The sequence below is a fragment of the Phyllobates terribilis genome, unplaced genomic scaffold (genome assembly GCF_046119375.1).
Source record: "Phyllobates terribilis strain yellow unplaced genomic scaffold, ASM4611937v1 Scaffold_1__5_contigs__length_1240528914, whole genome shotgun sequence".
NCBI classification, from domain to species: domain Eukaryota; kingdom Metazoa; phylum Chordata; class Amphibia; order Anura; family Dendrobatidae; genus Phyllobates; species Phyllobates terribilis.
Window position 1 is genome coordinate 358,726,799 of NW_027362761.1, and position 13,767 is coordinate 358,740,565.

The 13,767-nt window shown below is 39.7% G+C and overlaps 1 protein-coding gene across 1 annotated transcript in view; it reads right to left on the reverse strand.

Moving 5' to 3' along the window:
• Positions 1-13,767, reverse strand: part of LOC141261709 (kinetochore-associated protein 1-like) — a 95,867-nt gene that overhangs the window by 68,218 nt on the left and 13,882 nt on the right. Inside the window, exons 2-3 of the mRNA XM_073676237.1 lie at positions 3,925-4,073; positions 799-919 (exon numbers count right to left, since the gene is read on the reverse strand). Of these exons, the coding sequence (XP_073532338.1) occupies positions 799-919; positions 3,925-4,056 (253 nt within the window). The 5' untranslated portion in view covers positions 4,057-4,073. The remainder of the gene's footprint in view (positions 1-798; positions 920-3,924; positions 4,074-13,767) is intronic.

The window sequence follows — 13,767 nt, forward strand, 5'->3', positions numbered from 1 at the left end:
GTCGCTAGTGGGTTAACAGGGGACGCAGTGTTCCCTGTTAGCCTGAAGAGCTGTATCTGAAAGAGAAAAAACAAAGGTTAATAAACACAACAGGGTTGGATCTGTGAAGATCCAGGTCTACCTCCTACAGACACTAAGCTTAAACTAGTGGTAAGCTTGGTGCCTGTAGGCAGGTGTATACTGCGGAGGAGGAGCTATTTTCCTTTTTTTGCCTAGTGTCAACCTCCTAGCGACAGCAGCATACACCCAAGGTCCTGTGTCCCCCAATGAACAGAAAGAGAAATAGACGTGTCTGTAAAGGATTAAAGGAAATGCCCTAAAGTGACAACTATTAGGGATCTCACTTCTTTCTCAGTTGTCATCCACTGCACTAAAGGAACAGCAGTGCCAGCATATATAGTGCTGGCAGACTGCTCAGGCTCAGTAAATGCCTACTAAAAGAGAGCGAATAGCTGATAAAACAGCAGCAGATTAGGGGCTTATTGGATGAAAATTGTAAAAAATAAAGCACAGATGTCAGTACACAATATAAAGCCATAAATCCATGTATTTTAGGAGAGTCTGGGCACTGAGCCTCTTGGCCACACCAAGGATGCACTGAGCACTCTAACATGTGTGGTTAAGATTCAGTTTCTGCAGAACAGAGGCAGCGATTAGGGCACTAAATGTGTGTTTATAAGGAAGGCCTATATCCATTACAAGGCTATGTGCTTCGTTTATCCTGTCAGTTTGGGTAGACTCTCTCTATGTCATAATTTAATGAAACATCTGGGATAATATAATGGTTTCAAGACTTACCAAACTGTAGCTGTAGCAGCAGAGACTGGCAAATACTGTCAAGAAGACACACTGATTTGTCAGCAACAATAATGCATCCTTCGCTTGTAATACAGGCAAAAAGTTTCGGATTAAAGGAAACCTGAAAGACAAAAAGGTACAGTCAATAAAAAAAATACAACATTGTCAATCTCAGCACTTGTAATCCAGTAACAGAGAAAAAAACAAAAAAACACATGACCAGGATGATTGACAATTGTTATTCAATTAAAGTTAATCTGTGAGTAGGATCAACCCTCCTCAGCAGTCTATATGGGTATGCAGGTCATAGGAAGCTGAGTAAAATGATACCTTCATATCTGCAATCTGATATCTTATTCCAGAGAAATCCACATTTTCCTTATATATTAATGAGCTGTTCAGGACTATGGGTCGGACACTGATCTGTATGAGAATCTGTCTCCAGGGATTATTGTAAATAAAAGGGGGAGTTACCGGTGTGAGACATGTAACTCACATAGAACAGTAGAACTGAACTTTATCTTCTTACAAACAGGTTATCAGCTGCAGCTCTCACAGCTCTGCTGTATTGCAGCCCTGTCTGCCTGTGAGATGGAAGCTGAGAGGATCCTGCAGATGTGTCAGGCATAATCACACACAGCTCTGCAGTGAGATCAGGAGGGAAGACTCTTAGTGTTCACATGTTTCACACTGGAGGGGCAGATTCTCCTGCACCTCAGTGTCCGGCCCATAGCTCTGAACAGCTCATTTACTTGAAAGAAAAATGTACATTTCTCTGGAATAAGACAATGGATCGCAGATATCAAGGTATCGTTTTATTCAGCTTCCTATGATCTACATGCCCATATAGACGACTTAGAAGGGTTGATCCTACTGACAAATGACCTTTACATAGGAGTAGTGTAAGCCTACAGTATACCCAGATGGAGGCCAAGAGAGTGTTCTTTCGACTTCCATCTGTCTACCATGTAAACATATGCCATGCAGTATACATTTCTTTACAATGGGTCCTTAAGGTGGATGGATGTCACAGCATCCATCCTAACTGTGGCACATGTCTCCTGAACATATGCGCCCTACAGTGGTTAAATCACAGTGTGTGACTTGCCAAAAATGGATAAAACTCAAAGTCAGAATCACACTGCAAAAATCAACATCTATTTTTGCTTTATACAGAGGCAGGCATCAAGCAGATTGAGTTTTTTAAGGCATTCAAAAAGAAAAGGTTTTCCAAGAAAAACACTGCTTCAGGAAACAATACTTTTTTTAAAGGAGCTATTGGAGGAGTTTTTCTTTTTCTGAAGCTGTTTTGAAGAGTTATGGAAGAGTTCTCTGCTGCCTTATGAATTGCCAGTGCCTAATTTAGGGTATGTGCACACAACATCTTCATTATGAAAACGGAGCTGCCGAGGATTTCCCCTCTGAAGTTGCTTTAAGAAAAAGCAGTCGTTTTATGTTTCGCATAAGCACCTTCTATAGTGCTTGACTTGGACTCTTCTTCATTTATTTTATCACTTTTGTATTTCTTGTTCTGCTTTATTTAAATGAATGAAAAAAACGCAGCTAACACCTCCAATTGGCGTTTTTTTAGATACCTTGGTGCTAGGTTTTGAATGTTTGAACTATTTAAGCTGGGTATTTCTCTGCATTTAGGATTGTGGTTCTCCTGTAGAAGAGGTCGGTACGCCCCGGAAACGAGTCGAGAATAAACTACAATTACGATTATTTATTTATTTATTTTTTCGCGGCCACTTAGTCCATGTGGAACAGCTCATCTGAACAGCCCTAAAGAGAAGCACTGGTCCGTGTTTTATGAGATCTGAACGCTTGGTAGAAGGTCTGCCATGTTTCCCAATGATAATCCGCATGTGCTGTGCACATGCTGCGGAAGTTTCCGCTGCGGATTATCATTGCGGAAAAATCCGCAGCACTACCAGTTATTTGGCGGAATCGCTGCGTTTTCGCCGCCATTGACTTGCATTGGAACGCATGGAATCCGCATCACTGCATCTGTACATGCGGATATTATGCATTTAAATTTTCGGATGGTACCCGGGTCTGGAGAAGAGGAGACTCTCCTCCGGACCCGGGTACCATAGTACCTGTTAAAAAAAGAATAAAATAAAAAATAAATATTATACTTACCTTCTGAAGGCCCGCGGTGCGCTTGTCTTGGCTTGCCGGCAGCTCGCGGTAGGTCCTTTAGTCTACCGCGAGCTGCCGGCAAGCCGAGACAAGGACACCGGGGGCCATCAGAAGGTAAGTATATATTTATTTTTTTACCATTCTTTCGGTCACTCTATATAAATCCATGCCGGTTGCATGGATTTATATAGTGTGACCAAGTTTTCACGTACTTTCCAAGTGATGCTAAAATCGCTTGGAAAGCGCTTGACAACCCGTATGCGGAAATGCATGTGAAGAACGCTTCACTTCCGCTTGTCCCTGGCAGGAAAAACGCATGTACAATCCGCATGTGTTTTTTCTGCCAGGGAGATGCAGAAACGCTCAGGAAAAATCCGGAGCATTTCTGCATCGTGGGCACATAGCCTTAGGCCAGTTTCACACCTCAATGAAACACAGACTGTTCTCACATTGGGAGACCTGGCCAGACCACTGGGTCTTATAACCAGAGCTAATACAGATGCAAAAACAGTCCGTTTTTCACAAATAAGTAAAATAGGCTCAAGGAAGATAGGAGTGATAAACTATCCTATCAGAGCAGCTCACTAATGGATTTTCAGCCAACTCATTCTGCAGCCTCAAATAGGCTGTGCAACACAAAGGCTATAAAAGTCGAACACTGCAAAGGTTTTAATGAAACACAATTTTAAAAAATGTAATTAGCCACAAATACAGGCATTTAAGAAAAGAACACCCCAGACATTGTCCATATATTTAACCATGATAACATTGCCAATATTTACATAAACTGACACCTCTAAATAATGATATATTCATTTAATACATGATATTTTATACTAACTAGGTGACAACCTTGAAGACCATTCAGCCACCCAACTATGCCAGACTCCTGACCAACCAACAAATCTGAGTAATCCCACAAACATTGGGGCCACTAGGTTTCACATTTCACTAAAAGGGCTGTGCTCTATGAAGACTTACTTTTTCAGTGGAGGAGATTTTTAGTAGTGTGTCTACTTGGTACAAAGCGGAGCCGCTTTCTTGGCGAGAATCAATGTTCAAACGGCAACTCCCAGTGTCATCATTTGCTAAAAGCTCAATATCATTCCACATGTTGATGCTGCGTTTTCCTGTAAAGAAATATTATATATAGTTTATGATGCACAGCAAATCTGCAAAAAAATATAAAGTAACAAAACACTGATTAAATATTATTTAATAGAAAATTGTTATTTGGAATATTTTATTCCATGTTATTATATCTATAAAAAAAAATAATAATAATCCTGTATTAAGTTTTCCTGCCCTCACATTCACCAGTAAATCTCATAATAAACTGATATTTCCAATGCATAATGAGCCTGTATTAATCTCATTTTAATTATGGGAAGGTTTACAATTAAAGAGATTGTCCAGCCTTAGGCTACAAGTCTGCAGTCACTACATGTGACTGCAGACTTGTGAATTGTCACATTGTGTGCACTGTGAGGATTCTCCAGTGCCGGAGCCAGAAGCAGGCAGGCACATGATCGCAAGAATGTGATTTGCATACTTCCGGACACATTCCAACTAGACGTGCCCGAAGCAAGGCCGCACACGTCTAGTCGGTACATGACCTATGTATGCAATTTGCTGGCACTGGACAATCCTCACAGCGCGCACTGACTGCAGACTTGTTGCCCAAAGCCAGACAACCCCTTTAAAGGGAACTTGTCACTCAATTCTTGCTGTCCAGAAGACAGAGCAGCATGAATCAGAGCCAGGCTGCCCGAAATATAGTTTAATGATCCCGCAGGGGACCATAGAAAGATACCAGACTAGTCTGATGCTGTCCTCGGCTGGCTTCTTGATAAGTCTTTCACGTGTGTGTACTTAGCGAAAGACCCGTCAATCATCTGGTGCAGCGCTGTTAAAATCTGGACAGAGACAACCCGGACTAGTTTAGCCTGCCCCAATCATTCCCAGCGTGATCATCAAACTATACAAAAGTCGGACCATTTCAGAAAAAAAAATACCTGACTGCAATCGTGCAGCCAGGCTCTGATGCATATTGACAGTGGTTTAAACAGCATGAATAGACTGACAGGTTTCCTTCAAAGTTAACACTGCTGTGGGGCAAATTACTGAAAATCCACCATTTTCAATAGATGCAGCTCACCTCCTCCACCTCCCTGCACTGGTCACTGAGCATGCCTAGAACACTCTCCCATAGAAGGCAATAAGCCATCTCCAGACAATAGCTTCTAATGTCTTTGTAGTTGCTCTGTAACGTAAATTTCTGAATTCTATCAGGGCAGGACCCATAATTATGTACAAAAAATAAAGAAACTGACAATCCAGATAGGAAAATGATACTGACACGCATTATTTGCTTATGATAATTAAAAGAAACATGTGATATATTCCTATTAGCTCCTTCCCAACATGGAGATTTTACTCTTTTGTTTTTTCCTCCTCTTCTCCCCAGACCCATAACTTTTTTACTTTTTGTCGATAAAGATGTATGAGGGCTTGTGTTCTGCGGACAAATTGTACTTTTGAATTACATCATCCATTTTATCATGTGATCTGCTGGAAAATGCTGGAAAATGGCAAAACAATTCTAAGTGCGACAAAATTGTGCAAAAAAATGCAAAGTGGGTTTTGTTTTTACGACGCTTGATATACAGTAAAAATGGCTGCAATATGATTCTACAGGACAGTTCGCTTACGGCGAAACCAAACATGTCGTGAAAAAAAACAAAACAAACATTCGTAAAAGAAAATTTCACTTGTGTCGCCCTTTTCTAAGCCGTACACTGGTTTCATTATTCGGTCAATGGAGCCGTATGGCAAATTTTATTTTGCACACTAAGCTGACATTTTTATCAATACCATTTTGGGTTAGATCTGATATTTTGATCGCTTTTTATTTGGTGTTGCAGAGGTTGAAAAATAAAAATTCTGCCATTTTGATCCTGTTTCTCATTACAGCGTTTACCGATTGGGTCAATTAATTTTATATTTTAATAGGTTGAACTTTTAGGTACATAGAGATACAACAGGTGTATTTTTTTATTTTTAATGGGGGGAAAAAAAGAGGGTGATTACAATTTTTATATCTTTTATTTTTAAAAATGTTTAGGCTTTTTTAAATTTTTTATTGCATTTTATAGTCCCCTCTGGGAACTTGAACCTTCGATTGTATATTGAAAAAATCATGGTCTCCTTTAAACTCCAGCCATAAATTAGCTATCAGAAGTAATGGTAATAATAGGCAATCCATCAGCGCCCCACCATTGTGTTATAGGTGGATCAATGGGTGGTTAGAACAAATCAACAGTGACATTTAACAGTAGCAGCCTCCACTATGCTTCATTCATGACATTTACTAACAGATGATGGCTGAGTAACACAGCCATCATCTGCCATGAAAGATGCGGGCTCGGGAAAAAGAAAAGAAGGCCAAACAGGCTAAGGAAAGCAATGAAAGGGACCAGCTACATGACATACAAGTACATGATATGTCGAGAAGGGGTTAAACAATTTTAAAGGGAAGGTGCCGCATTTTTACATTATGTAAAATAAATTAAATGTTAAATTCCTTAATGTTATAACATATTTTCAAGTGGCCAATATTTATAGTTTATTTTTTATTAATTTGTTTTGCAGCTACTGGGGGCTGCCATCTTGCTTTTCAGGAGTGTAAGAGTTACTACACTACACTCACACTCCTTCAAATAGGGCAGCCCTGGACATAGGGTCTGCATCACTGCTGAAGCCTATCTGTAACATTGTAGCCACATTAGCTGTGAACTGGGCACGCCTCTGTGGGCTGCTCAATTCACAGCTGTAGGTGTGTCTAGGTGCCATTTCATTGTGGCCCAGAGCTTCCACACTGAGGACATGTAATTGGAAGCTTTTTACACACACACACAAGCTCCCCCAGCTCTGCTCTCATATTCTCCCATCCTCCACTGCCTGTGCAATAAAGCTATGGACCCTCACCGCTGCACTGTTTAGGCTATGTGCCCACGATGCAGAAATGAAGCAGAAATTTTCCTGACCATTTCTGCATCTCCTTGCCAGAAAAACGAATGTGGATTCTATGTGCGGTTTTGGTGCGTTTTTGATGCGTTTTGTAAGCTTTCTTGAAGCAATTTTGAAGCCAAATAAAGTTAGTTGAAAAAAAAAAAAAATGGCCAATTTGATGTCATTTCCTAGTCAAACCCCTTTTCACCATTTTGGAAGTATTATTCAGGATGCCACGTCTCTTCGCTTTTGCTTGTCCTTGTATACTTCACTTGCCCGGTCCCATATCTCTGGGTACTTTTCCACCTACAATGTAAAAGGATAGATAGATACACACACACACACACATATATATATATATATATATATATATATATATATATATATATATACAGTACAGACAAAAAGGTTGGACACACCTTCTCATTTAAAGATTTTTCTGTATTTTCATGACTATGAAAGTTGTACATTCACACTGAAGGCATCAAAACTATGAATTAACACATGTGGAATTATATACTTAACAAAAAAGTGTGAAACAACTGAAAATATGTCTTATATTCTAGGTTCTCCAAACACTTTTTTGTTAAGTATATAATTCCACATGTGTTAATTCATAGTTTTGATGCCTTCAGTGTGAATGTACAACTTTCATAGTCATGAAAATACAGAAAAATCTTTAAATGAGAAGGTGTGTCCAACCTTTTTGTCTGTACTGTATATATATATATATATATATATATATATATATATATATATATATATATACATATACATAAATACACATATATACATATATACAGTTATATGAAAAAGTTTGGGCGCCCCTATTAATCTTAAGCTTATTGTTTTATAGAAATTGGTGTTTTTGCAACAGCTATTTCCGTTTGATATATGTAATAACTGTTGGACACAGTAATGTTTCTGCCTTGAAATGAGGTTTATTGTACTAACAGAAAATGTGCAATCTGCATTCAAACAAAATTTGACAGGTGCATAAGTATGGGCACTCTTATCATTTTCTTGTTTTAAATACTCCTACCTACTTTTTACTGACTTACTAAAGCACTTTTTTTGGTTTTGTAACCTCATTGAGCTTTGAACTTCATAGCCAGGTGTATGCAATCATGAGAAAAGCTACTTAAAGTGGCCACTTGCAAGTTGTTCTCCTGTTTGAATCTCCTCTGAAGAGTGGCATCATGGGCTCCTCAAAACAACTGTCAAATGATCTGAAAACAAAGATTATTCAACATAGTTGTTCAGGGGAAGGATACAAAAAGCTGTCTCAGGGATTTAACCTGTCAGTTTCCACTGTGAGGAACATAGTAAGGAAATGGAAGAACACAGGGACAGTTCTTGTTAAGGCCAGAAGTGTCAGGCCAAGAAAAACATCAGAAAGGCAGAGAAGAAGAATGGTGAGAGCAGTCAAGGACAATCCTCAGACCACCTCCAGAGAGCTGCAGCATCAACTTGCTGCAGATGGTGTCACTGTGCATCGGTCAACTATACAACGCACTTTGCACAAGGAGAAGCTGTATGGGAGAGTGATGCGAAAGAAGCTGTTTCTGCAAGCACGCCACAAACAGAGTCGGCTGAGGTATGCAAAAGCACATTTGGAGAAGCCAATTTCTTTTTGGAAGAAGGTCCTGTGGACTGATGAAACCAAGATTGAGTTGTTTGGTCATACAAAAAGGCGTTATGCATGGCGGCAAAAAAACACAGCATTCCAAGAAAAACACTTGCTACCCACAGTAAAATTTGGTGGAGGTTCCATCAGGCTTTGGGGCTGTGTGGCCAAAGCCGGCACCGGGAATCTTGTTAAAGTTGAGGGACGCATGGATTCCACTCAGTATCAGCAGATTCTTGACAATAATATTCAAGAATCAGTGATAAAGTTGAAGTTACGCAGGGGATGGATCTTTCAGCAAGACAATGATCCAAAACACCGCTCCAAATCTACTCAGGCATTCATGCAGAGGAACAATTACAATGTTCTGGAATGACCATCCCAGTCCCCAGACCTGAATATCATTGAACATCTGTGGGATCATTTGAAGAGGGCTGTCCATGCTCGGCGACCATCAAACTTAACTGAACTGGAATTGTTTTGTAAAGAGGAATCGTCAAAAATACCTTCATCCAGGATCCAGGAACTCATTAAAAGCTACAGGAAGCGACTAGAGGCTGTTATTTTTGCAAAAGGAGGATCTACTAAATATTAATGTCACTTTTCTGGTGAGGTGCCCATACTTATGCACCTGTCAAATTTTGTTTGAATGCAGATTGCACATTTTCTGTTAGTACAATAAACCTCATTTCAAGGCAGAAACATTACTGTGTCCAACAGTTATTACATATATCAAACTGAAATAGCTGTTGCAAAAACACCAATTTTTTATAAAACATTAAGCTTAAGATTAATAGGGGTGCCCAAACTTTTTCATATAACTGTATATATACACATATATACATATATATATATATATATATATACACATATATATATATATATATATATATACAGTACAGACCAAAAGTTTGGATACACCTTCTCATTTAAACATTTTTCTGTATTTTCATGACTATGAAAATTGTCCATTCACACTGAAGGCATCAAAACTATGAATTAACTCATGTGGAATTATATACTTAACAAAAAAGTGTGAAACAACTGAAAATATGTCTTATATTCTAGGTTCTTCAAAGTAGCCACCTTTTGCTTTGATGACTGCTTTGCACACTCTTGGCATTCTCTTGATGAGCTTCAAGAGGTATTTTTAAAATTTGTCAACCAAAAAAATAAAATAAAATGGGGACTGTAAATTAAAAAATAAATAAATAAATAAGTAAAATCAAAAAAATATGGGGGCATAAAAAAAAATAAAAAAAAGATATAGGGGCAAACTATAAACCTATGGGGTCCAAAAACTAACATATGGGCAGTTTAGAGGACACATTAGGGCAATTTTAACAGCAGGATCAGGCTTATGGGAACTACTGCTCCCATCGAGCTGATCCTGCTGGCACTAGTGGACGGGGGACAGACATAGGCCGATGGGAGTAGTAGTGTCACATCGGCCTATGTCTGCCTGCACGGAGACACCGCACAGAGCACCCGCAGACACCGCAGACACATGCAGACACCGGCAGACACACATCACACTAATCATGACCGGGACATTCAGGTCCATCCTTTTGTACCACCCCAGATGCTCAGCCATGATCCAGGAAGACGGGAATGGTATGGGATTCTCGTCTTCCTGGATTTATGGGATGGTCTGGGATGGCAGGAACGCCCCGGCATGAGGTCACTTCCTATTTGCTGCGGTCTTGTGTTCCAAAATGGCAGCAAATGCGCTTCAATTCCGCAAGTAGTTTTACATACTTGCGGATTTGAAGCGGCTCAATGCAAGTCTATGGCGGCGAAAATGCAGCGCTTCTGCAAAATAATTGGTAGTGCTGCATTTTTTTCCGCAATGATAATCCGCAGCGGAAATGTCCGCAGCATGTGCACAGCACATGCGGATTATCATTGGGGAACATGGCAGGCCTTCTACCATGCGTTTTTAATGCGTTTCCGCAGCGTTTTTGCCGCTGCGGAAACGCTTAAAAAATGCATCGTGGGCACACAGCCTTAGTCTCCTCGGTCCTGGCCTCGCAGCTGCTCTCTTCTCCACTGCATGCAGCTCTGCTCCTCAGGTCCACATTGCTCCACAGTCCGTTGTCTTCCTTCTGCTTGCTCTTCTGTAAATATACTGAGATCCACTTCCTGTTTAGCAGCGGGTTTAGATTAGATCACAGTGCAGTCACCAAGAAAATGGCGGTGCATTGTCTCTAGTCTTTATTCTGCTTCCCCCACTTTTGGGTGTAGTATAACACCTAAAAGGGGAGGGAAACATTGATGTCACAAGGACACTGCCCCAATTTTGCAGCTAATGTAATGCAAGTAAGCATTACTGTAGCAACTTGAGGTCTATACAGGAAGATGCTCCCCCTAGCTGCAAGTATAGGTAATCTTTTTTTTTTTTATAGATATTTTGCATGTTGCAGTGTTTGCAATCTATGCAAACACTGCATTACAAAGCTTAAATTAATATTATAATGTTATTTTCACAAAAAGAAAAAAAAAAATGATGGCACCTTCCCTTTAAAGTACTTTTTACTCTAGAACATCCTAGAAACAATAATCAATCCCTAACTCCCAAGGGTTTTGAATTCATTACAATTAAGTAACGTGCTTGATCATTGACTCAAACTTTGCAACCAGAATGTTCAACCAAGTGCCTCACTCATTTACATTTTATGCTTAAAGGGAACCTGTTAACTGATTAATGCTGCCCAAACAACAATTAATCCGGCAGGGCCCCATCAATCAAAAAAAAGAAGACAAAGAAAAGAGCCCAATAAAATTTTACTTTTATTCCTATAGTTAAGAACAATACATAAAGTTAGTGGAGGATATAAAAATACACATGTCGAGTATATAGATTGTATAGTGTAGAGTAGGGAGGGATAGGGTTAATATTTCTGACTCTCTGTTTTCTTTGCCACTGGGGCTAGAGCCCAAATAGTGGTGAATGCAGTGGCGCCCCCACTCCTCCTCGTTTAACCTTGCTATAGTCCCTTATTGACCCTATACACTAGCAATCTAATTGGGCAACAACAGAATTAAAGGTAAGGAATAAATATATAATAATGCAGTAATTGACTCACAATGTTAAAGTGCACAATTTTTGCAACAACTGATATGTCCAGTCATGCAAAAAATGCATCACATTGTTAAAGTGCACAGTTGTTTTGCAGTCAAAAATGTATCCACATACATGTGTCTAAACTAGATAAATGATGAATAAAAATAGTTTAAATTGCAGTTGTGCTTTGTGCAAACAAAAATTAAACTATCGGAATGGATTTGCACAATCCCTCAACCATCCCTGTACACTCATCTAAGCCTGCAGAGATACGCGAAAAAGCTGATCATAGATCCCAATCTCACACGTTTCCCCTCACTAGATCATGGAGACCTATCAATCATCTGGAGCAGCACTGGAGAATCCGGACTAGCCTCCTCTCTCCATATGGTCCACTGCTGGCTACTTATATTTTCTCTGAAACTCCAAAATGTATCTGCCAGCAATCATGCAGCCAAGCTCTGATTTGGGCACCATAAACCGACCGGCAGGTTGCCTTTACTCAGCTAGAAGTCTGAAACTTATTAAAGGTGTCTTTCCAGACAGGAAAAAATAAACAATCTGGCTGTCCCTGTAAGGAGTCCCCCAAATCAGGGCGAATTCTCTTTTTAGCTCACCGTTCAGCCATCCTTGTGGTTTGTTATTGTTCACACTCTGATTTCTTCCTCTGTATCTCTAGACTACATTTCTCAAAAGGCCATGAGCTCTGCCTTCTTTACCAGAGCTGTATTCATCCTACAGCTCGCTCACTCACACCAACTCCACCTACAAAGCACCATCCTGAGACTACTACAACCCCTGGCAAAAATTAGGAAATCACCGGGCTCGGAGGATGTTCATTCAGTTGTTTAATGTTGTTGAAAAAAAGCAGATCACAGACATGGCACAAAACTAAAGTCATTTCAAATGACAACTTTATGGCTTTAAGAAACACTAAAAGAAATCAAGAAAAAAAATGTGTTACTCAGTAAGGGTAATTTTTTTCAGACCAAGCAGAGGGAAAAATTTATGGAATCACTCAATTCTGAGGAAAAAATTATGGAATCACCCTGTTAATTTTCATTTCCAAAACTAACACCTGCATCAAATTAGATCTGCTTGTTAGTCTGCATCTAAAAAGGAATGATCACACCTTGGAGAGCTGTTGCACCAAGTGGACTGACATGAATCATGGCTCCAACACAATAGATGTCAATTGAAACAAAGGAGAGGATTATCAAACTCTTAAAAGAAGGTAAATCATCACGCAATGTTGCAAAAGATGTTGGTTGTTTACAGTCAGCTGTGTCTAAAATCTGGACCAAATACAGAAAACATGGGAAGGATGTTAAAGGCAAACATACTGGTAGACCAAGGAAGACATCAAAGCGTCAAGACCGTAAACTTAAAGCAATATGTCTCCAAAACAGGAAATGCACAACAAAACAAATGAGGAACGAATGGGAGGAAACTGGAGTCAATGTCTGTGACCGAACTGTAAGAAACCGCCTAAAGGAAATGGGATTTACATACAGAAAAGCTAAACAAAAGCCATCATTAACACCTAAACAGAAAAAAACAAGGTTACAATGGGCTAAGGAAAAGCAATCTTGGACTGAGGATGACTGGATGAAAGTCATATTCAGTGATGAATCGCGAATCTGCATTGGGCAAGGTGATGATGCTGCAACTTTTGTTTGGTGCCGTTCCAATGAGATTTATAAAGATGACTGCATGAAGAGAACATGCAAATTTCCACAGTCATTGATGATATGGGGCTGCATGTCAGGTAGAGACACTGGGGAGATGGCTGTCATTACATCTTCAATAAATGTCCAAGTTTACATTGATATTTTTGACAGTTTTCTTATTCCATCAATTGAAAGGATGTTTGGGGATGATGATATCATTTTTCAAGATGATAATGCATCCTGCCATAGAGCAAAAACTGTGAAAACATTCCTTGAAAGAAGACACATAAGGTCAATGTCATGGCCTGCAAATAGTCCGGATCTCAATCCAATTGAAAATCTTTGGTGGAAGTTGAAGAAAATGGTCCATGACAAGGCTCCAACCTGCAAAGCTGATCTGGCAACAGCAATCAGAGAAAGTTGGAGCCAGATTGATGAAGAGTACTGTTTGT